A 24,161-nucleotide genomic window follows, 5' to 3' on the forward strand; every position below is an offset into this window, starting at 1 on the left:
AAAGCTCTGCAGATGACTCCTGCACAAACAACTTCCTTCTTAAGCATTGTCAACAGATCACAGAGAGCACGGTATCTGTGACAAGACAGCCAAACAATACAATGAGAGGACCTTTACAGGAAAAGGCAGAAGTGCTGGAAAGAAATCTACCACCATAGCAGCAAATTAAGATGTGTTTGCCAAGGACCACAATTAGAACTTTAGGTCAAATTTACTGAGGAGAATGGTCTACTGTGGTAATGAACTGGAAAATGTAGGATTTGTGTTCAGTCCCCACTCCTGAAAAAAATTCTTGTGTCCAAAGTCATTTTGCCTCGGTTCCTTCACTGGAAGGTATTCTTTCCCTGTCTTCTTCCCTTCATCTATTTTGACTGCAAGAGATAGGATTTCTGCCACAAGAAGCTTACAGAGCAGACTTGGTGTCCGCCCTGTGCCTTCCATGATAGGTCACATAACTCAGCTTTTTAGAGCTTATTCTACAAGTACTTTTAGAGCACTGTGTATGACCCACCACGATCTTCCAGCTAAGATGATACAGTACAGTTAGAAAGATTGTGTATAGTGCTGTGACCATAATCCTGTAAAATTACTTAAAGCACACATGTCAAAGCAGATCATGTTAGTCAGAGGGCTCCAGTCCCATTATCGCCACCGCTAAGCACACCTCTGCAGTAAGATACTTCCAAATTCAAGTGGCAACATTTTACACATAACTTACTTGAGCCCAAACACCATCACAAGGTACAATACAATCAGATCTAATGATAAAATAGTCATTAAAGCATGGGAAGGTTTTTACCTCAACAGTGGAACCATCACCAAAGGCCATGGAAAGGCAGCCTCAAGGAAGGTCATGGGGTACCATAACACCCCTTAATAGTCTGACATAAGGGCACAAGCCAGTGTAAATTTGCTAGGGGAGAAAGCAACCATAGCAATGAAATAGCAGAGCTAGATCCTCGCAAATGTTCCACCAAGAGTTTGTTCTGTAAAACAATACAGTACAACGGTCTGTGTAACATTAGTTCTGTTTTCTGTGAAGTCTGTTAGCACACTAACGCACGGGTGGCCACAGAAAGGTAGCTGTAATGTAATGCAGTTGGCACAAATCTTGTGAAATTCCTTCTTACGCAGAGAAATTGCCTCCCTCGCAGTGGGATTCTCACATACATTGATGGGTCACAACCCTTTTTATCTGAATCACCATCTTATCTATATGGGACTCAATTCAACTCTTCCTCCTTTAGTAAATTATGTGTGTTCCTCCCCAGATACCTGCTCATGAGAGTCTGGTGAAAAGCCAGGTAACACCTCCCTCTGTGCAAATCAGAAATAACACACGTGAAACTTTGGGGCAGAACTGAATATAAGGTGCTCCAGATCTAAATTTCACAGGGGCCACCTATAGAAAATTCAAGCCTGAACCCAAACCTTCAGCCCACACTTTCACTTCTCAATATCTGCACAATTAGAAAGTAAAGGAGCCTGCTTTACAGATCTCCAGAGGACTATAGCAGGGTCACTCAGGAGATGAGAACAGAACCAAGGACTTCGGAAAATGTCAGAGACAAAAAGCTTAATAGTCACCGTGGAGGGTCTCAATCGAGCAGATGTTTCAAGCACGTGCCTAATTTTAAAGTGCTGAGTTTGATGGCAGTCAATATTACGGTGGGCACCATCCCAAGACAGAGTTAAGGAGAAAAGGTCAGTGGACAAAACAGGAAGAAAAGCAGAGCATAAAAAAAAAAAAAAACATTTTTTCATGTGCTCAATCAGTCCATGTAATCTACCCTAGAGAGGCCCCAGCAAGCAAGTTAACCTCAGACCTCAATTACAACATGTGGGCAACTTCATTGCCCAACAAAAAGTACATTAGACATTTATGATCTCATTTTATTAAATTCTCCTACTTATGATGATCACTATTGGGTGTGTATATGTGTGAAGTTAATACAAAAAATCTATACTATATTTGTGTATTAACAAGACTAAAAGCTCACCTGCATGGCAGGTGTTGCTGTGGCCACATGATTGGGTTATGGATTAACCAACTCCTATCAAAAACTGGGGTCTATCAACCAAATGCAAAGCAAGAAAGACAGGTGCTTTTCCTGCTGATCTAGCTGAGGGCTCCGATTGAATTACATCAGGAAAGAAGAGCTTTGCTTTCTTCATGAAATCTGATTAGAGAAAGAGAGAGGCAACACCTTACACAACACAGTGAAGCTTAAAGGACAATCTGCTCCTCTTATGGCCCCTTCTGCTGGCTACTTAGATCTAAGTTTTATTGTCCAGGTTTAACACCTTCACCTTTGATTTTTACAGAGAACTTCTGTAGAGCCGCTTTTCTATACCAAGTAATCGTTTAAGTCTTTTCAGAGAAACCACCAATTATCCACAACACTGGAAACTAAACACTTGTAGTTTTGGTGAAATACAAGATTATTCTCACTGGCATTAAACAGATAAGGGAAGACACACTAAAGACTTAGAAAGTAAAACTTAAGATCATTAGTCAATAAAAAACAGCACTGGCAACAGCTCAGCACATCGTGTGTGGAACCAATTCATTCCTAAATGCAAGAAGGAGACCTAATATAATAAAATAATACAGGCTAGAGTGGTCTTCCAGCTCACCTCAGTAGGATGGAGACCTCATTGCCCTCTACAACTCCCTGAAAGGAGGCTGGAGAGAGGTGGGTGTTGGCCTCTTCTCCCAGGTGAGTAATGACAGGACCAGAGGAAATGGTCTGAAGCTGCGGCAGGGGAGATTCAGGTTAGATATTAGGAAGAATTACTTTACCGAAAGAGTGGTCAGGCACTGGGACAGTCTGCCCAGGGAGGGGGTTGAGTCACCATCTCTAAAGGTGTTTAAGGAACAAGTAGATGTGGCACTTCAGGGCATGCTCTAGTGGCAGAGATTGTAGGGTTTTTTTTGTGTGTGTATGCTTGGACTCAATGATCTCAAAGGTCCCTTCCAACCATGAAGATTCTATGATTCTGTGATGCTCGTTGTACAAGGTCATTGTTATGCTACCACTACCCAGTTCAGTGGTACAGTGTTACAGTTCTGTATCACACACAAAACACTAATTCTTTTCTGCAAGCTAACAGAAACCAGTCCGATTTTAGCCAGAATCCTACACAACCACCTTAACTTTAAACATAAAGATCGAAATCCCTTCTGGTCTTAACTGCTGCGACAGGCTCTGTAACATAATCTTCACAATTTGACTCAGTAATTTCTGCATCCAACCTGGCAACCTGTAGTCATATTAGAGATTGTATTTCACATTACACAGACAAACACCTGCTACACAATAGAACTTGGTTTTAAAAATGCACTCCATTTTCGATTTTGACATGAATTTCCATTCTCTCAAGCGCTGATGATCCTTTGTCAGCAAGACCACGTGGGGCAATTGGCCTCTTGGACAGTTTTCCAAATTCAATGTGACACTGCAAGCACTCACCAGCTCTGAGAAGTCGGACCATTCACTCACCTCGAAGAGCAAAATACAAGCAGTACAAAGGTAGATGAGGCTAAAGAAAAACTCAAGCTTTCTTGAAGTGAGTTTCAGGTCTGACAGAAATGAAAGTTGGAGGTGTCAAATAACTGCTGTTTAGGATGGTCATCCTGTATTTTTTCCTGTATTTTTGTACAGCTACGGTAGCACCTTAATTACTGGAATCTAGCAGTTAACTTACATTTACTAAACTTCCAGCACATGTACCAGCCTCAGATCATCCCTATTAAATATTTATAAATCAGATGGCAAATCAGTAATAGTCCTTCCTCCTCTTTTGATAAGGTGGGAAATAAGTAGAGTTAGAAGTTTAGAGGTTCCTGGATTTTTCCTGCAATTTTAAACAAGATAAACAAAAAAGTTACACACAAGAATAGGCAGTAGCAAAATTATAAAGCAATTGATGTGGAAATATCAACATGGTCTTATAAACATACAACTGAAGTTCACAGCTGTTGCAAAAAAAGAAAGCAGTATTGTCTGTTAGCAAAGGCAGTGAGCAGGGACTGCAGGTTTTATTCTTAACTCTCCCACGGATTTCAAGCTCAGCTGTGGGCAGATCACCAAATATCTCAGCTGATCATCTACAAAATAAGAATAGTAATATTTTCCTATCCCAGCAGGATGTTTTCAGGAAAGTACTTGGGAGGCACTCAAATAATGCAATGATGGGGGCCATGAAAGTATCTGTACAGAACAAAGGCAACACCTGCTCAAGAGGCTTAATGGAAAAAAGATGACTGAGACTGTTATAAGGAATTTCTAGCATTAAAGAAAAGGACAAGCTGCAATTGTCTTCAACTTACAGTTTGAAGTTTAAAAAAAAAGTCAGCAACAGTAAACCTTTTTTAATACAATTACTATGGAAAAATTTGAAGTATAGGTCTAGATATGAAAATGAATGCAGATAAACTACATAAATGGCTGGAATTATAAAAGTCAGAGAAAACATTTAAGTTTTCCCTTACAATAGGTAAAATGGGTAATTCATGATAAAACATCATTTTGTTACCTTTGGCAAAACAAGTGTATATACGATGGAGGTAACTATACCACAGTTTTTCCTCCAGAATTGCCACAATTTTAGTCGAATACGACACTTTTGAAAAACACACATACTTATTATGCCTTATGACTCCATTTTATACACAGTCTTGAATTTCTTCTCATATTCTTTATGGAAGCAAACAATAGGTGGCACCCCCAGTAGTTTGCTGTACACATCACTATGTACTTAGTATTTGAATATGCCATCTCAGCCTTGAGGATTTTTCCTGAACATTTTCTCTCACTTTATGCTGGGAAAATAGTAGCTCTACAAATATAGAAAAATATCTAAGTACAGAATGAAATATGAAGTTTAAGATTAAGGAAGTCTGAGATTCTGCTGTTTATTCCTGAATTAGCAATAGATTTCCCATGAACGTAACTTCTTCATTTAGATACTCGATGATCTGTTTTATCTTTAAAAAAAGTGATGGTATCGCTGGAGGATTCAGGAAAGCCCAGTTCACAGTTCCCAAACACATGAGCCCACACTTCTATGAACTGACTAATGATGCTGAGCATGCTTTAGTCTCTGGACCATCCCTTTTTCCTCCTTTTCAGAGTCTAAGTGCTCAATTCTCATTAAAAGGCTTCAGATCCTAAGGTGACTTGGATCCAGTGAAACATCAGACCAATTTCAATTAACATAATTCCCAACATTACCTTTTTGTACCCTACAGCATTACCTTTTTGTAATATTTTCTAGCTGCTTCTAGGAATTACGCAGCATCCGTCCCCTGATAATAACTTTTTAAATTCATTCACGAAACCAAGTTTGAAAGAAAAGCTAAAGTGTCAAAGGCATAAGTGTCATGCGTTTTGTAAGAATTGGCAGCAAGTAGAGCAGAGCGCTCAAATTAAGTGTTCTCACCACGGGAAAGATCAAGTTATCTGATCTGCTTGGCTTGCCAGTGAGCAAACACAAACTGGGAGAAGGGCAGCACATTCTTCCTCCTGCCTAAAAAGGTAAGGGATGTAGAAATGAGATTAAAGGGAACCCAGCAGAGAGAACTGCACAGAGAACTATGGGGAGACAGAACAGGGACCAAGGGACACTGGTCAAGTATTAACAACAGAGAACACACAACTAAACCTCATCTTCTGTTTACAATGGGAAGCTGAAGGAGTGTTTTTTGGTTTTTTTTTTTTTGCTATCCCTACTTGTAAAATACTTGCATGCTGAAACATTTGTAAGCCATTAGTAAAACCAACAGCACATGCTGCAACAACAAAAGCTAGGTTTGTTACAGCCATGGGAATTCTTCCCAGTGAAGCTGCAGAGAGGTAGGCGGGACAGGATCTGAGGGACCATCTGAGGCACCACCAAGCAGGAGCAGGTTCACAAACATCCAGACAAAGCTACAGCAGGTGACTGTCAAACCCTTCCTGAAAGTGCACTCAAGTGAAGGGGAGCCTGTGACCTCCCAGAGTACAGTGCTCAGAGTTAGGAAGCATCCCTCATAACTAGCAACCCTTTTTGCTGAAATCCAAACTGCATCCAAACTACTAAGCATCTGCAACAGCCATTGTCAGAGACATCAAGCTTAAGCCTTTACCTTGACCCAGAATTGACACTGTCCTGTTCTAAAAACAAACACCTCCTAAACCAAAACCTGTTTCAAAATAATGCCATGGACTCTGCTACATTATGTGCAAAATCTGTCCCAGTTGAAAAGCTATGAGAGTGCTTATTGCACTAATATTTTCAAGAAAAAGAGATGAGGAAATACGTAGTTTGCAGACGCGGACTGAAAAGCAAATGAAAATCAAGCTGCTCAACACCCTCAGTGCTCAGTTCAATGAAATTTCACCTTAAAAATTAAGCATATCCAGTACCTGCAGATGATGTTATGTGGCTCTAGAACTGGAAAATAACAGTGCAGCACACATTCTGCATTTTGAAACCAGGCAGTTATGTCCCATCTGCATATAACCTCTTCCATGGGCCCAGCCTTCAACTAGTAAAGACAATGGGAGCATAGATGCTAAGCACAACAGAAATCAGTTGCAGGGGGAAGGGAAAAAACAAACCACAAGAATTATTTCAACACCCCAATTTTTTTCATATTTTAAGAAGGAGAAGGAATTGTTTTTTAATAATGCAAACCTCAAAATTTACCCAGTTACATACATTCATTTTCCTGATTTATACAATTATTGCATAAGACTTCTGGTCATTTACATCTTCCAGCACAAGTGACATTAGGTACCACATTTTTGTATTAAGTTCTAGTTACACTTTCAGTCAATTACACAAATGTGAAACAAGAATAAGACTAAGACTATTCCCTTCCAAAAACCTTCTTCACGTTTGTCCAAATGCAAAGACCGCACAATGGAGACATTTGTGATTTTTATGATAATCCCACACCAATTTGTGTTGCTTTGGTAGATTGTAGTGGAATGTAATGGCAAAAACACCAATGCCAAACAACTTTAAGAGACAAAAAAAAAATTAAACTTGTAGACAGATAAGAACCAGTTACTTCCTTTTTGGCAAGGCAAAGCTACTTCTCCAAGTATTCAGAAAAGTGGAAAAAAAATTTCAAGTAAAAAGGTAAAATAGATAATTGAACCTCTGTTAATAAGGTCCAATAAACTGGTAGCAGTGATTACATCATGCTTGAAGAAGCAGAAACCATCCTAACATAAAACAATACTGAAAAAAATAAACTCAAATCTCAAATAACTGTGGGCTGATGCCTTTATGCCATGATGTGTGGTCTAAGCGCTTAACTGAAAACGAGCATAGTAATACCACTGAAGCCAGTGCAAGTGAGTTACTGGGTGTATTTTTCCAGAATGGAGACAAGTGCCAGAACAGAGACAAGATCGTGACTTAAGAGGCAAGATTGCAAAAGCAAGGAAAGATGGCTGGAGTGGCTCAGAGTTCAGTTCAGATTTCTTACACACACACCCACAAGCTACAACATATATTTTGTTCCACAGCACAAGAAAAACATTAAGCAGAAGATAAAGAAATAGACAAGAATCGCTACACAACTTCTAAACAGTAAGACAACAGTGCAGAAATATGCTTTTGAGCTCAACAGATATTTCTTTTCCCTTATGCAGAAAAGAAAGAAAAGACAGATGACAAAAAAAGAGGAAAAGTAAACAGGATGACTGCTTGGCACTTTTCAAAAATGTTTTGTTTTCTAAAAAGGATCAAAAAACTTAAATAGTAGCAGTGTTTTATAGTCGATTACCTTCCCCAAGTCCTTGTCGATGCAGAGATGATCACAATAATGTCTATTTTGGTGATAAGTATCTCAATGACAAGGCAGCACCCCAAAGGGTAGTTTCATTTTTACATATAAAAATAGTAGCTGGGATTGATTCTATTCTTCATAGTGAATACTAGTTATATGACAGAGATTCAAACAAAACCACCTTTTTTAGAGGAACACTAAGGAATAATGAAAAACACGTGGACATGGCTTACTGGTAATTCTCCACTTTAGATTTGTTGACAAAATTATTTACCCAAAAAGTATTACCCAGGTGAAAGTTAGTGGTATACAGCATGTGGTCATTAAGCTCTAAAAGAATGTGATCTTGCAATACTGGTTGAGCACTTTCAATTCCACACAGACTCAAACAAAAATTTGAACTGCTAAGCACTTTGATTATCCCATTCAACATTTTTTTCCTCCCCCTGCCTTCAAGTGAGAGACCCACAGTGATCATGGTGCTACATTCTGGCCAAAGTTCACTCCCTTCATCTCTTTCATGGAACATGATACAGTGTAGAACAGGACTTGGGAGAAAGTAAAAGAAAGAAGTTCACTAAAACAAAAATATTTACTCTAAAAGAGAGCTCGATTTTACCACATTGAAAACCACGAGTGCAATTGCTCCTTTCAAAGTAATAACTGCTCTCAAAGTTACCAGCATGATGCAATCAGCAACGAATTCTAGATCAAAAACAATGAAAGAGAGAGGATGTGCAAAGTAGGCACCCCCTGTTACTAAGCTGAAATTGATTGTGTTCCGACATGATTAATCCTGAAAATTTGGTAAAATATGCTGGTGTCACATATCAATAGAAATAGTGTTTCAACTCTCACTACAAAAAGATTAAGGATTTTGTTCTGGTCCTGCCTAATCCATTCCTGAATTGCAGGGCACAGCCCTTGCCACACCTGCCTACCAGCAAAGACAATTCCATTTTCTTGTGCTGAAAAAAGTAGCAGGCTGAGTGGTTACAAAGTTCATGTTTTAAAGTGCTCTGTCATTTTAAACACACTTTCCCTTCTTAAAAAAAAAAATCAGAAAATAAAACATTCCTCTACCAACAGTTTATAAAAATAACAGCTGCAATATTCCTCTAAAATTGCAACTTAAAAATCAAGTCAAACTAGCAGGATTCAAATCTTTTTCAAAAAAAGATATGAACCAAAAATAAAAAAACCTCTTTCTGCAGAGAATTGCCAAGCAAAACCTCACACGCTGTCCTACAATTCTCCCTCCTAACAGCACCTCACAGAAAATCCATTCAGTCTCTTCCAGCTGACAACCTCAAGAAAACAGAGGTCTAAATAAATCAGTCCTTCCCACCAGTCACCTACATAACTGCAGGTGTGGGTGCTGGTGCAGTTTTTCCATCAACTCTTCCTCTGTAGGTTCTTCCAAAACATCTCTACAAAGAAAAAGCATGAGTTGTTAGCGGCAGCAAAGGGAACTTTCAGCATTTGTTTTTGCAATGCACACACTGAGATGTAACACGTGCTTGTTTCAAGAATGAAACAAGGAATTAAAGTTACAATAAGTTGATGCTCCCTAAAGATGCATCTACTTGCAAGTGATCCATCCTTTACAGATGTGTCTTGGAAACCAGCAGCTGTTTTCCCATAAGAAGCAGGGAAGCAATTTCCTGCACACAGTACAATACAACTGAAGGTCAGTAGACTTGTTTTCCTGAAAAAACTCCCAAATGAGAACATGTTCCCAATGCTACTATTGAATATCCAATGTGCACCAGAAGTTCCACTTGTGCATGATCATCAAATATCAACTCACCACCCACAATTTCATAATAAGCCAAGAACATACATCACTTTCCTCATCTTCCTTTTTCTTCTCCCTCTCAGCACAGTCCCCCTCCCCCCAGGCTCCCAACACCTCTTCTCCCATCATGCTATGGGCAGAAAGCATATAAAGGTTAGGCCACCAAATCAGCTTAAAGCAGGCCTAACTAATGTATTTACTGAATTTCTTCAAGCTAACAGATGAAACAGTTTGCTTCAGAGGGAGGAAATAAAAGTCAAGCCTTTTATCCTCTTGAAGCCAGCACACTTTCTTTAAGACAGATGAACATAAAAAACTAGATTGATTATCAAGCCTAGGTCAACTCACCTGAACATTAGTTCGACTGTCCTTTGGTATTCAATATCTGAAAGAGGCTCTCGATGACAGCGACGGTCCCACTTGTGAATAAAGTTCTGGAAAGTAAAAGGAACAGGAAAAAATTAAAGGCCACTTCTAGTGACATCAAAAAAAAAGATGTTGTATAAGCTCAACATGCTTGGGGGTAAGGTTTGGGAGGGGGGTTAAGTTTGTTTTTAACAGAGTGACAAAACAGTGACTTATTTAGGCATTAGCATATTTATTGGCTGCGGGTCACCACTTTATTCAAGCTTGTTGTTCAGGAATGAAATAACTTTTTCATCACACACTGAAAGAACAGTAGAACAGAAGACAGCCCTGCTGCCTTCTCCTCCTAGCCAGGATTGACTCCCCAAGATAACTGTGTGAACTACCCACAAGAGTTCACCCGCTTTGAATTTTTTCCTCTTTAAAAACCCTACAGTATATAAACACACTCTGACTCCAGGCATCACAACTTAAACAGCTTCTGGTTTTGTTATGTTTCCGTGTCATTTTAAATTACTCTGACAAATCAATACCTAGGGAGTAGACCGATGGCTCAGGAAAAAAAAAAAAGGGGTGGGGGCGGAAGAGAAAAATAGTGTCATCCTACTCTCCTGCTACAGAACGCTACATCTTGGCTCTTAGGGCAAACTTCAGCCACAGTCCTGCAGAGGTAGGCAGGTAGAAGACTTTGTAGGATTAGCCTCCAGCTAGAACAGAAAGACTTTTCTAAAACGGTCATAGGCAAGACTGAGGCTCAGCATGAGACTCACACCTAAGTTTCTGTCTAAAAGTTCACTATTCTGACTAAAGTAGTAAACTTTCGTTCTCAATAGAGTCAACAACAAGAGCATCTCCAAAAGACGTTTTCATAGGTTTTAATATGGGGTGAAGTGCCCTCTACAGGTACTCAGTTTTTTCCATTACCTAGAAGTCTACAATGATTAACCTGGAGTAGATGGCTATGACGAACATTCCCTTCACCATCAAAAATTCAAAAGGTACTTGGATTTGCAGAGAAGTATGCGTACACGGGAAACGTGTTCTTCGTGACATTGCTTACGTACCTGCAATTCCACAGCTTCTTTTAAAACTCTAGAGGATGGTATCTTCAAAATAAGCAATCTGTTTCACTCTTCTAGTGTAATAATTCAAGTTGGGGTAGGAAGAAATGCAGGACAGCCAAATGAAATAAAAATCTACGTTTTAAAGAGCTAACTTCATTTACTGAAAAGTCAAAATGCAAAAAGCCTGCAGCTTGAATAAATAATGCTGAAGTTAAATGCTAATCTACAAGAGACAAGCAATCTTGTAATACTTAAAATATCTTTCATCTTTACAGAGAGTAAGCTATAATGACAAATATACAGACCCAATTAAATGCAATCAGATTTATGACAAAGTTGCAAATAAAATACACAACTGTCCAGGAAAAAGAAAGTGTTCCTCAACATCTCAAGGGAAGACGGGCAAAAAGAAAGATTAAGTACACACACACAAAGCCAACATAATTTTCCCAAAAAGTTGCTTGGGTTCTTTTCATTCCCCACCCAAATCGGAACGTGTGTCCAAGATCTAATACAAAATAAACACACTTCCTTACCTCTAGAAGTAAAGCTACGAATAGATTAACCCAGATGACCGAGGAGATCAACCACCAGGCTACAAAATAGATCTTTGCCCACCTGCAGATCAGATTAAGAGACAATAAGTAAAGTAGGCAGTAAATAACCTCAGCCTGAAAGTAACCAAACAGACCCATGAAACCACATTTTTCCTTGAAAGATAAAACTACTACTTTCTTAATGTAAATGGAGATCTGGAACACAAAAATAAAAATAAAAGTCTTAGCCTTTCATTAAGTTAGCCAAACAAGACTTGCTCCCCCCACTTAATATACCTAACCAAACTCTGAAGGGACAGAAAAGCAGCCTAGTAGAAGCTGTACTGAATCATGGCAAAAGATCCATCTAGGCTAATACCCTCTAAAAGCGGACAAAAGCAGAAGCACAGCAAAGAGTGCAAAAACACAGCAAAGTACCTACGATGCTACCCCCTAAGTGCTCTCCCTATCTCCAACCATTTGCAGTTCAGAGATTTCTTGAGCTAGAAGCGGCTTCCATTCATTGCAGATCCCAATGGATTTCTCTTTCACAACTTGTCCAGTCTTCACCAGACCACGTTAAACTTTTATCACACACAACAGCCTGTAGAAAATCATTCCACAACTTAACTACACGCTGGGTTAACCAGCCAAGGATCACCAGAACAGCTCAAACCAGAGACTATCCAGTTTATTCAAACATTCCCATAAAGTAATTAAATACAAATGAAAGATATGTCTAAGGTTTTAAGTCTACAAAAAATTTTTTACCCACTGGGAAAATAGAGAAGCAGCTCAAAATGGACTACAGCAATTCGCTAATATCTCACTTCTGTGAGATTGGCTCTATAGCAAGAGCCACCCACCTAAGACGCGTTGCAAGCCTGTTTACAATCCATTCACTCTTTTTTGAAACAAAATGAATACGAAGCCAGTTCCCAATCCTTACCAAATGTGACCATAGATTTCACGGCATCCACCATGCGCTAGAGCAATCATCAAGTTACACAAGTTAAAGAATGGACATGAAGTATTAAGTTTGTTTCCTATATACCTGAATGGACCCAAAAATAAGGTAAGTGGCACCCCTCCTAGCAGATGATAGTGCAGTGTGTATAATTCCTGTTCAGTTACCTTATAAACTACATTTATATAGGACTTTTTCAGTATTATTATTGCTACTTACGGACTTGAATATCTTGAAAATGCTTCCAAGAAGACTTGCCAGTTGTTTACCACCATCACATCCCAGAGGGTCACCACTGCTGCCTAAATAACATGAGTAAAACAGAAGTTGGGTGGCTATATCACACACTTAAGCCCCAGAAAATGAGGGAAGAGACAAGCAGAGAGGGAAAGAGGGACAGTGATCAGACTCACAGCGAAGTCATCAAAGTTGTTTGGCCAATATTCCAGCTGTTCATAGGTCCCACACTGCAGAGTGCCATTATCATATGTTGTATTGACAGCACTAAAAGAATTACAGGCTGATGTGAGGATAGCTTTCTACACACTTTACCTTAAAAACAAGATTCTTCCGAGCGCCTTGTAGAAAGTTGTCTCATATGGACAGGAAACAAGAGAAGTCATTAAAAAAAAAAAGTATTTAAGCCACAGCAGGGTAAAATTGCAAGTTACAGATAAGCGTTCCTGCAGCTTCAATACAGCAAGAAGAAGCAGGAGTAACAGATGAAAAAAGCCTGTGTGACTTAACATTAAAAGAAGGGTGGCTCCAAGAATAACCCACCAAACAACTCAGAGGTACCGAGTTGCAGATGCTTTTGAAAAACAGATTCTTTCTGAATAATGATGTTTAGAATATTACCTGATATTTCCCATGGGAACAACAGCACCTTCAAACAGCATTATGCCAGTTATAGCAAATGCATAGAAAACAACCTGGAAGGAATATAAGCAAGTATTACTTTTGAATATTTCTGTCCCTAAATAAGAAAATAAGGCAATTAACATGGAATTCATAATAGTACCACAGTTAAAGGAATTTGGTCAAGAACAATGCCTGAAGCTATTAAAGTGAACATACTTCTCAACATCTGTATTACTTGACTGTTTTCTCTTACTCTTTAATATTTTATTTAACTTTCACTTGTTAAAATGCATTAAATCACTTTACTTTATGATCTACTTTATTTTTCTGTGTCTCAGAATGCTGATGTTTAACTATTAACACTGCAGAACAGTGACTTAAACAAAATGAAAAAACAGTAGTTTTATTTACAAGGAATTACCTAAATATCCAGGTGCCTTTCTGCTAGATTCAGGGAAAATAAGCTTTTACTAAACTTAACTGAAGGACAAAACTAAGTCAATATTTTATATTACATCAGCAACTTCTTTTAAAATGTTATGTTAGTTTAAAAACAAAGGTTTTGATAACCAAAGGATTTGGGAACTTCTGCCTTTTAGTCGTTAGAAACGCAAGCCTCTCTTTAAAGAGATACCTTTCACAGTCTTCAGCAGCTGCCTAGGTGATTTGGCAATTATTTCTAGAACTATCTTTATAGGATAAAAACCTACAACTTCACTCCTCTGAGTCATTTGTCCTAGGATGGCTCGCAACAAGCTGAGTCTTCAAATGAAAGTGTCGTTAGTCATATTTCTGTATTTTGCTACAACACACACCCAGGAGGGAAGTCTGGGAGGAGTACAAGAGAGATCGCTCCTATGAGCCACAGCACCTTGAACACTACTGGATTAAGTTGAAGCTGACATTCCACAGCCTGCCAGAAGATGGGGTATCTGGTTTGACAATAAGAAAGTTAAATATATCTTTTTCAAAGAATAAAATTAAAACACGCACCGCCTGAGAAATTAGCTAATCAGTTACATTACTTCAGCAGCATGTGTTCCAGGCTAACGTCAGGAAAGACATTTTGAATCAGCTGGTAATGGAGTCAGACTTCATTATGGTAGAAGCTCCCTGACAGCTTCCATGTAGCCTCAAGTAAAGGAAATTAATTTAACGGAAGTGGCAAACACCATGGCAAACTTGCCTCACAATTGGTGAAAAACTACAATTCACACACCCAGCATCAAGGACAGTTTGTGCACTCCCAAGGTATTTCTCAGTTTCAAGAGCAGTTTCCAGTGGCAAGGGCGACTTGTACAGCACAACAAAGTGGATACTAAGTCAGCTTTGTCCAAACCAAGACCCTTATTTCAAATTGCAACATAAACCTTTCCAGACTGCAACTTAATGCCCCTCCCCTACAGATAAAAGCAGAGATTAATAATGACAAAACCAGATATTCTGAGTAAATTGCATGCTAAGTATATAGTCTAGAACAACTTTTTAGACAATACCTAAAACACAGCAAATCCTTGGTCTCTAACCATTATTTCAAATTAAGGTATCCTAAAATAAAACACAAACAACACGAAAAAAGCCACCCAGGCACTCATTTTCTGCACCAGGAAGACCTCGTTGCAAAGCGAGAAACTCAAGAGTTGGGAAACGCGGAATTTATGTAGTAGACATCACGTATTGTGATCTATCCCTTAATCACATGTTTACAGAGTACATGCTCTACAAAGACACACCTAAAACCGGATGGCAGAGGCTTTTAAAAATCCTGTCCAAACGTGCCATCTCAAGACCTTCTCAACTGAAAAAATATAATTAAAGTTGTTTGGTATTTAACATAAGAAAGCCAGGGTAAGGAAAATGAGGCTACTTTCAACATCGGATGATTTTTTTTTATTTGAAACTACAGTCTCCAGCTTGAGCCAAGCACTCTGAGGAAGTTTTAAATCATCTTTTAAAGGCACTCCTGAAGGAAACTGATAAATGAGGCGGTGTCACTGTGCGCAGCCCAAAACAAAACAGTAGTTTGCTGCAGCTTGGCAAGACATGTCCTGGAGAAGAACTGACTGATTGAGGTGAACTGTTACTGTAAGTGGTGATTGTCATTCAAAGAACCTAGTTTACTTTGTTGAAGACATACCCTTATTATACTGCTAACTAAGAAAGGAAATTACAGTCTTGCATCATGACTTACCACAAGGATTCCTGCAAAGGCTCTCAAGTTTTTCACCAGATCCAGCAGTGTAGTAACAACTAAAGCCATGAACTAAAACAAAGCAGAATTTCATATACATAACATTCAACATGCTTCCAATCCATACCAAATTATTTTTACTAAAAGGACAAAGAAATACTAGCCAGGAAAGTGACATATATCTAAATGCAGGTCATCTTTTATACAGTGATTATTTCCATGAGGTACTTAAAATGAATGAACAATGCTGTAGTCCTTCTCATACACAGACATTGTAAGTTTTAAACATACACTGGCACTGTGACTTAAAGGGCTAAAAGCCTATCAAGACTAGAATAGGGGAATAAATAAATAAATAAATAAAATCGCAAGCGCCCCACAGCTCCAGAGGGACTGCTTCATATTTGATCCACATAATTTCTAGTTTATACTTTCCACTGATATTATGACCTCTGATTACATCAGATATTTACAGCTTACTGAACTAAGATACAAGTCCTACACCTGACAACAGTTTGGGCTTAGCTTTCAAGCAAGTCTAAATGCAGGATTATAATAAGCAATCAAACAACTCAAAGTGATTTCAGATTCAAGCACATGTAGTCTGGTGGGAATACCCATACCGGAAAAGTGGAAAGAGGGATTCGTCCCAAATAACCCTCTGCATAACCAAAATGTCTGGCAGTATCTAGTCAAAGCAAGTCTATCACCTCCTGAGTACAAAGTTCTTCAAGAATATCATATCCACTCATCTAATTAAGATTGAAGCACTACGCAAGTTGCAAAAGTGTTTCTGCATGCATTTGCCCACTTCAGAATACCAGCATCAATCGCAGCGACATCAACAGAACTTCCCTACCACCTCAACAGAGAAAGCCAGCCAAAGAGAGAATGAGTCTGTGAGGTGCTGTGCAATAGTGGGGACAGTTAGAGATGAGTTATAATCTCACTCAGATGCAAGAGAATTGCAGTCTACTACACATTATTCTAAAAAGCTTTAATGAAATTTATACTCCGACCAAAAAAGAAGTGTGGAGGGATAAATAAACACCTTCATATTAGGAATAATCCGCAGGAACCTGAACACAATTAACATGTTCACCAGTCGCACCATATCCCACAAGGATAACAAGCCTATGAACTCGGGTCTCCTAGGAGAGATGGAAGAAAATAACAAATAAGAGACACAGCCCATGACAGACACAGTTAAATCTACTGGGCTGCAGGTAACTGTAAAATACCCATAACTTTTGATTAACATCTATGGCATATTAAAAAATTTGGGGAGAAAAAAACCCCACCACCTTATATGCGTATTCCACAGATGGTACCCACACACTCCAAATGTCCACCTGAGTTTTAGCTGACTTTTACATTGGCATGCTGGATGCTTCTTTGCTGGAAAGGTGGGCAGGTTTTGGGGGACAACAGATGTTAATGGAAAAATTCCTTGGTAACACAGATGCTAAATCATGGTTTGCATCACTAATATATTCAAATCTAATAATAAAACAAATCATTTAAGACAATACTGCATAGAACACATATTCTAGAATAACAGTCATGACTTAGACCTGTCCTGAAGATGTTACATGTACAGACCTAGCATTTACCAACAGCACACACCATAAGCAGCGTCAGGACTCAGAATGACTCATCCCGGTTATAATCCGTTTGCAGTGACTGACACAATAAAGATCTAGCAAGTATTACTGGTGCTTCAAGATACTATTATAGTAAAAATAATCGTCTACATTCAAGAATCAAAGGTCAAAAATCAAACCCAAATATAGTCAATTATAAAGTTAGATCAATAATTAATGCCATTAAATTATTAGCAATTAATATCCTTATGGCAACCCTCACTTTTGAGTGATAGGAATGCAAGAAGGGTTCAAAAATGAATCAATTTCTAGCTGTAACATCTATCAGGTCTCTTTACAGATACTGGTGTAAATTTAGATAACTTCTTGGTTGCAACATAACAAATATCCTGAAAAATTAGGGAGAGCAAATGTCTTAAGAATGAGGTTGTGTAAAGAAACAAAGTATTAGAATGTGTTATAAATCACTCCTGAAAGTAAGAGGCAGGAAATCTTCCAGAAGTCCTCTTTTGTTGTGGTGGCAGTTTTCAAATATTAAGAGACGAAACAATGGTTTTTATGCTCTTGATAAAGAAACTAGATCAAGGAAGTGATCCAAGAACTGCTTGAATTTAGGGAAAATCAAAATACAACTTCTTGCTATTCCAGTATAGATAAATAGTTTAAGTCCATGGGAATATTTCTATTAAATTTTACAGCTCAAAACAAAACTTGGACTTCAATCTAGACATAGGAGTGAAGGGGCTTCGCCAGCTGTTTAGGAATTCATGTAGTTGGGTTTATGCACAATCTGATGCTAAAGCATGCTAGGTTAGTAGCTGGTTGTTTATGTTGCACCAAATTCCTTCCTGCACCCTGAGTAAGCATAGGTCTGCTAAGATTTTATTTAAAATCAGATTACACGTAATAAAAATGCATCTTTCTCAGAATAGCTAAACAAAACTCTAAATTTTATGAAAAAAATAGTAATTTTCTTTCACTTGTCCATATTGCATGGCCTCTAGTGACTAAATGGGTAAGAAATTTTACTAGATTCAGTAAATTATGGACTAGGCTGACAATCGTAGTATAATGACATAAGTGTGTATGGACATGTATGAACATTCCCCTGACCCATCCCAGACACAGAGCAAAGTGCAAAAGTTCACAGAGATTACACACCAGCCAGGATGAGGAAATCCGTACACAGCAAAAGTTGCAATCTCCAAGACCTTCAGTTAGGGAAGAAAAAAAAAAAAAAGAAAAAAAGAAAAAAGAAAAGAGGTCAAAACCTTACTTTGTAATTCTGAGTTTCAAAAATTATGTAAGTTTCTTGACAGGAAAAAAGCCATAAATTTGACCTCATTCGTCATATGGGTTTCAGGCTTTCATCAAATAATGGCAATAATCTTCTGCCACTTTTTAATTTATCCAATAAGCAAAGTGATTTTTAGCTACATAACAGACTTCCTTATGTAAGGACTCCAAGTGCTGAATGCTTCCAAATAACATTAGAAAGTCTGCTTATAAGAAAGCTCACCTTTTCCATGAATTTAAAGAAGCCTGACACCAGAAAGTAGACACTAAGAGTACTATGCACGACCAAAACGTACAAGCCACTGAAAACCATAACACTAGCTCATGCTGTTTAACTGTGCATGTAAGTGTTGAATAAAAAGCAATTCCACTAGGTCTTGCAGTTCCCAACCATCCTAGTCAAAAAATCTAGGAATACAAAAGTTAACAAAAAGCTTACCAGCAAAATTACAGTCAGAAGTCCATCAAATCTATTGCTTGGGTACGACAAGTATCTTTTCAAGCCCATTGCTAAGATTTTCAGTAACATTTCCAGCAGATAGTACAGGATGAAGAAGCAGTTGATAGCCTTTACCCCCCCCCCAAAAAAAATAATAATTAGAATTATTGACAACTCAGGGAACAGCAATAACTGTAGGAATACTGTTGGATCTTACCCCCAGAAAGAAGTCATCTCTTTCAGAAGGCTGCTTATCTGCATCCATCACCAAAACCACCTTAAACAACAAGAAATATTTTATGAATCCACTGCTTTACTGATGAACAAAACAGATTTTTATGCTTTGCACAGACCTTTTCAAGCATTCCCAGCACATAATTTTTAATTGCAGGTATTCTCTAAGACTTAGTATGACTAAAGCACACCAATCACAGACATCTGCTGCAAAAAGTGGTTAACAGAACAGAGACTAAAAAAAAACAAAAAACAGAACTGAAGTTTGTAGCAAGGGAAAAAAACCCGACAAACACAAAAACGCAACACACACAAAAAACACCAAACCAAAAAAGCCTTTTTACTTACACAGATAGAAACAATGTTTGCAAGGGCTACAACATTCCCCAAATAGCCAAAGTAGGGATGGCCAAAGGCAAACTGCATTTTCTGCATAAAACGGGATTGGTAGTCTGGGCTGGGAGGATGCTGAAAAGAACACAAAGGATTTGCTGATATAAAGTATAAACATTTTAATAATGATGCAGGAAAAAACACCAAGCCTCATATTTAAGAGATAGACCTTTTCAAAGCAAAAAATCTTTTCAAGGCCACATGCTAAATTTTGACATTTCAGTAGGAAGGTGCTTTCAGGCTCTGGCTATTAGCAGCAAGAGATCATTTCTGATTAGCAAATGGGTTGGCAACTGTGGCACAATACAAGATAATGGCAAAGAAGGGAGAGAATCCAACCCTCCTCTAAACTCCTGTTGCTCATTTCCTTGTAATGAATCTTCCTATTAAACAAAATACACACGCAGAGCCCTCATCTATTTTGCCTGGCCAAGTCACTTAAAAATGCTGACAGAACAACCAACCTTGCATTTTGTATATTTAACACTGCCTAGCACCCCCAAACTAATGCTGTAAAAGTCCCCAAAGCAATGCCATGTGTGACTATAAGAGCAATTCATGAACAACTTAAAAAAAAAATAAGTATCAGTGACATGGGATCATGCCCCACATTCAACAAGTTGTGAAGTTTGTTTATACACTTCATAGCAGAACACCATCATTTGTTTTCGTGCAGGACCACACTCAACTTAAGACATTTTATAAGTGATTGTCAGATACATACTTGTCTAATGGCATCTTTGTCTAGTTCTTCAAAGAGCTTCTGAAACTGGGCGGCTGACAGCTGGTCACAGGAGCACACTTTGAGTGACTTCACATGAAAGAGAAAAATTCAGATCAACACCTGCAATAGATGCATCTTCAAGGAGTGGCAACACCTTCAGGCTATCCTAAAAGTCTAGCAACAGAGATGTAATACAACCTACACCAAGGTATTAGAGTGAGCTTCAATATTGCTTTGCTTTAACACAAAACTGCTACATGACTATGGGATTTGTCTCGTCTTTTCTATTTTCCCTACTCTGGGATCACATGCAGCTTTAGAAGGAGCACGCTCTTTTGACATTCTTGAATTTTTAGTGTCATCTAGTATTGCCATTACTATGTTATGATGCAAGGAATTAAGACACTATGTCAGTTATCACTGTTCTGCAGAAGTTACAACCTGAAAGGATGGAATTATTTCACAAATTGTGACATGAAGACAACAATTCCATAGCATGCTAAACACTAACTGCAACTGTAGCATGCACAGGAACAAAAGAAATGGAAAGAACCCACCAGAAACCAGAACAAAAAATAAAACTTGGATTTGTGTACTTAACTAACAATGCAATGGACATCTCAGCACGATTACAGAGCAGAGTGTTTCTTTTCAGGCAACTTTTTACACATCCCTTATCCCAGACAACAACAACTGGCAGCAACACATGGATACCTCTTCATTCCACTTCCAACCTTCACATTGGAGCCAGGCAACTCCTGATACTATAACCATCAGCTCTGAACTGTCACTTCCTTTTGGCTGAAGACCTTACAATATGGACTTCCAAAACCTGCTGCAATGCTTTTCTCAAAAAGCAACATTACTTTTATATATTTTTTCTGAAATCACACCAATAATCTCCACATCTCCTACTTGAGCTAAATAATTTCTCTAATTTCTGAAAATCATGGCATGAACTGCAACATTAATTAAGTCTTTAGTTAAGCAAAACCACTCTCCCTGTAGCCTGATACAAGTATTAATACCTAGAGGGAGCAGCACAGCTAAAATACAACAGAAAAAAAAAAGATATTTCCAAATGGCAGAGGGAAGTTGCTATAGACAGCAGCTCTAGACCACAGTGAGAAATGCTTTACTTCAGAGAGAAAGTAAAGCAAATGAAGAAATTAGCTCTGCAAAACAAATTTTCATTACTCTACATCTCTCTGTAGGTGAATGCATTCCTTATCACACCAACCAAAGAAACAGCAATCTTAAGGTGAAATCACTGCCTAGAGACAGGGTTTTTTCTGAAGACCAGAAATGAACAGACACTGAGAGCTGGGCCTCTGTTCATACTTAAAGGAAGCATCATAAAGAAAGCTGAGCTGAAAGTTACTGCTCCTAGATCAATGGTGTGATTAAGGAAACTTCAGTTTCCACAGCTGTTCCATCAGAGGGTTCAACAGTCACCAATATAATGGCTAAGAAAATCCAGTTCTTACCCTCATTATGGCTTGCTTGCAGCGAGAATCCATTTCAACTTTCTGTAGCACTTGTTGTAAGGCCCCAACATTGACATACGACCTATTTAAAAGAAAACAGGACAGGCCCTGAAACAGGTAAGTGTCTTGATGGCAAAAATAGCTGTTCCAAATGCATTCCTGCCTCTTTCTTTTTTTTGAAAAGCAGATAAAATTAGAAGTAGAAATAAAAAGGAAACTGACCCCATAAGAGTCCCAGTGTGTTATAAACATCCAGTTAAAGAAAAAAAATAAAATAAAAGACATGAGCAACAAACTGACATTTTTCAAGAAGTAAATATACTAAACAAAACAAGATGAGCAAAAATCTGCTCTTTGCTCCTAAATAATCTACTGTTTCAAGATTCTTCACTTACTGCTGTGCATTAGCAGGAGCTTCTTTCAGTGAAGAAAGCACTTCAAACGCAGCCCGGATTCCCAATCGTCTCCTGAAGAGGGAGGACTGAACCGATTTCTGGATAGTAAAAACACCACAGAGGAGACAGTTTACTTACACTTGTTTAAAGGAAATCCAACTAGATGATAAAAATAAGACTTGTAAATTATTCACCGAGCCCTTAGAGAGAACTTACTGCAAGCCTAAGAAATGGCCATATCTGTTCAACTAAAATGATTTTTCAGGAAGGCAAAATATTGTTTTCTTTCTCCCACCATCAAAGTTCCCATCATTCGCTACTAGATCTAGTTGTCCACCAGGCCCAGATAGACAGACACTCTGCAGTTTAACAGGAATACCATGAAGAGTCATAGGCTGAAGTCAGTGAAGCCCATTCCTACCAGAAGGGCTTGGAGAAGATCAGGGCTACCCAGCTCCTCATACAGTACTGTGTCCTATGGTCAGACAATATACTGATCCTCTGGCACACACCCCACATTTGTGATTAGAGATCAGAATAAGACACTCCCCTAAGCCTTGCTCCCCTCAAGAACACCATGTACGAGAAGGAAGGAAGCAAACAAACAAGTCTCTGGAGTTTAAGTAAACATCCAGCTCATGGGTTATTTTTAATTCTGGATTGCATAGGCACACGCCACTTCTGGAGACAATGGCAACCGCTAAGCTCGAATGTTCACAGAAATTCATACTACTGTGCAAAGAGAAGAGTTAGACAGCCCGACCAACTTCAGCTTCTTGCCAAAAAGAAGAAAGCCAGAGCCACAGTTTTTCATGCCTTTTTTTTTTTCCTGTTGTTTTTCATAGTAATCACTTTCAAACTCAGATACTTTATTGGGAGTCAGATTACGGCATGCTCTCCCGTGGGAAAGAGGAAAATTGAGAAAGAAGGGAAGAAAGAGAGCAGGAGGAAAAGATTACAAAAATCCCTCTTAGCACATACTAGGTTTAAACACCGCTCTCCCACAAGAGGGTGGGGGCCATTCCTTCTGTGTAGTATTGCCTAAGGCTTACTATCCAACAAACTTTATCTTCTCTCTGGAGCTCTACTAGAGCAGCTATTATTTCCCTTTAACACCCAAGCCCTCAACTCCCCTCCCATGAAAGGCTCAATGAACTGTAAGACTATGTAAGTAAAGGGAAGGAACAATAAAACTATATATAAATAAAGGGGGAAGTAAGTAGTGAAGGAACTATAAGACCATATGTAGGTAAGGGGGAAATCACACCCAAAGTCAGAGTCACCAAGTTTCCCCTGCCACTAAACCTGAAGGAAACCATAGGCATGAGAAAAGACCAGTTGGAATGTACACAACTGGGAACTGCTGTTAATTCCAAGCTAGAGAGACCATCATCATACAAGCACAAAGTGGAAAAAAAAAAAAACCCCTTAATGTACAGCCCAGATGTTTAGCTGTCAGACTCCAGTGCTTTTGCATAGCACTACCCTGACTCAGCTTTACCAAAACCATTGTTTTGGTACAAAAACATTGTTCACAGCTGTTGAGCTGTGAAGTCTTCTAAAATATGCAAGAGGAAATTAAAACACACCTGTGGAAGTGAAACTGTTGAAGAACTAACTCAAGACTCAAGAGAAAAATTTCACCATGGAAACTACAAAGCTCAAAGAAAAATCCCAAACAGTTTGAAGATGGCACCTCAGCAAGATCAAGACTCAGCCTGTTGTGAGGAGCAAGAGACTGACAGCTGCCCTTTTGACCGATGACTGCCTGACCAAAGATTCAGTTGCGTGCCATCAGTGTGATGGCCATTAATACCTACCCTAGCACTGTGTTATTTCTACTAATCTACTATGTGTGTAAACTGCTAAGTGGCTGTAGTGCACCTTGGATGTTCTGTCTCCCTTCCACCATCTATCCAGTCAGTTACGTCTTTTTGGAATACCAATAGGAAAGTGACAAATTTAACCTCTTGGATGAAGTACATTTTATTGAAAGTAACCAAGATGATCTTTCATTTGA

At 38.7% G+C, this 24,161-nt stretch overlaps 1 protein-coding gene across 3 annotated transcripts in view; it reads right to left on the bottom strand.

Annotated features, from left to right (window-relative positions):
• Positions 1–6,551: 6,551 nt before the first annotated feature.
• The window catches only part of TPCN2 (two pore segment channel 2), a 30,951-nt gene continuing 13,341 nt past the window's right edge, over positions 6,552–24,161 (bottom strand). For 2 of the 3 annotated variants that reach the window (XM_063333558.1, XM_063333557.1), the window contains 15 exons: positions 22,142–22,239; positions 21,747–21,828; positions 20,260–20,346; positions 19,491–19,610; positions 19,126–19,185; positions 18,909–19,037; positions 18,335–18,384; positions 16,621–16,720; positions 15,570–15,641; positions 13,376–13,449; positions 12,931–13,021; positions 12,737–12,819; positions 11,551–11,632; positions 9,933–10,018; positions 6,552–9,216 (listed from right to left, as the gene is read on the bottom strand). In XM_063333558.1, the coding sequence (XP_063189628.1) occupies positions 9,138–9,216; positions 9,933–10,018; positions 11,551–11,632; positions 12,737–12,819; positions 12,931–13,021; positions 13,376–13,449; positions 15,570–15,641; positions 16,621–16,720; positions 18,335–18,384; positions 18,909–19,037; positions 19,126–19,185; positions 19,491–19,610; positions 20,260–20,346; positions 21,747–21,828; positions 22,142–22,239 (1,293 nt within the window). In that variant the 3' untranslated portion in view covers positions 6,552–9,137. Of the gene's footprint in view, positions 9,217–9,932; positions 10,019–11,014; positions 11,086–11,550; positions 11,633–12,736; positions 12,820–12,930; positions 13,022–13,375; positions 13,450–15,569; positions 15,642–16,620; positions 16,721–18,334; positions 18,385–18,908; positions 19,038–19,125; positions 19,186–19,490; positions 19,611–20,259; positions 20,347–21,746; positions 21,829–22,141; positions 22,240–24,161 lie in introns of all 3 variants that reach the window. The other variant, XR_010070854.1, reaches the window with a different exon arrangement.

This window comes from Chroicocephalus ridibundus, chromosome 4 (assembly GCF_963924245.1).
Source record: "Chroicocephalus ridibundus chromosome 4, bChrRid1.1, whole genome shotgun sequence".
NCBI lineage: Eukaryota > Metazoa > Chordata > Aves > Charadriiformes > Laridae > Chroicocephalus > Chroicocephalus ridibundus.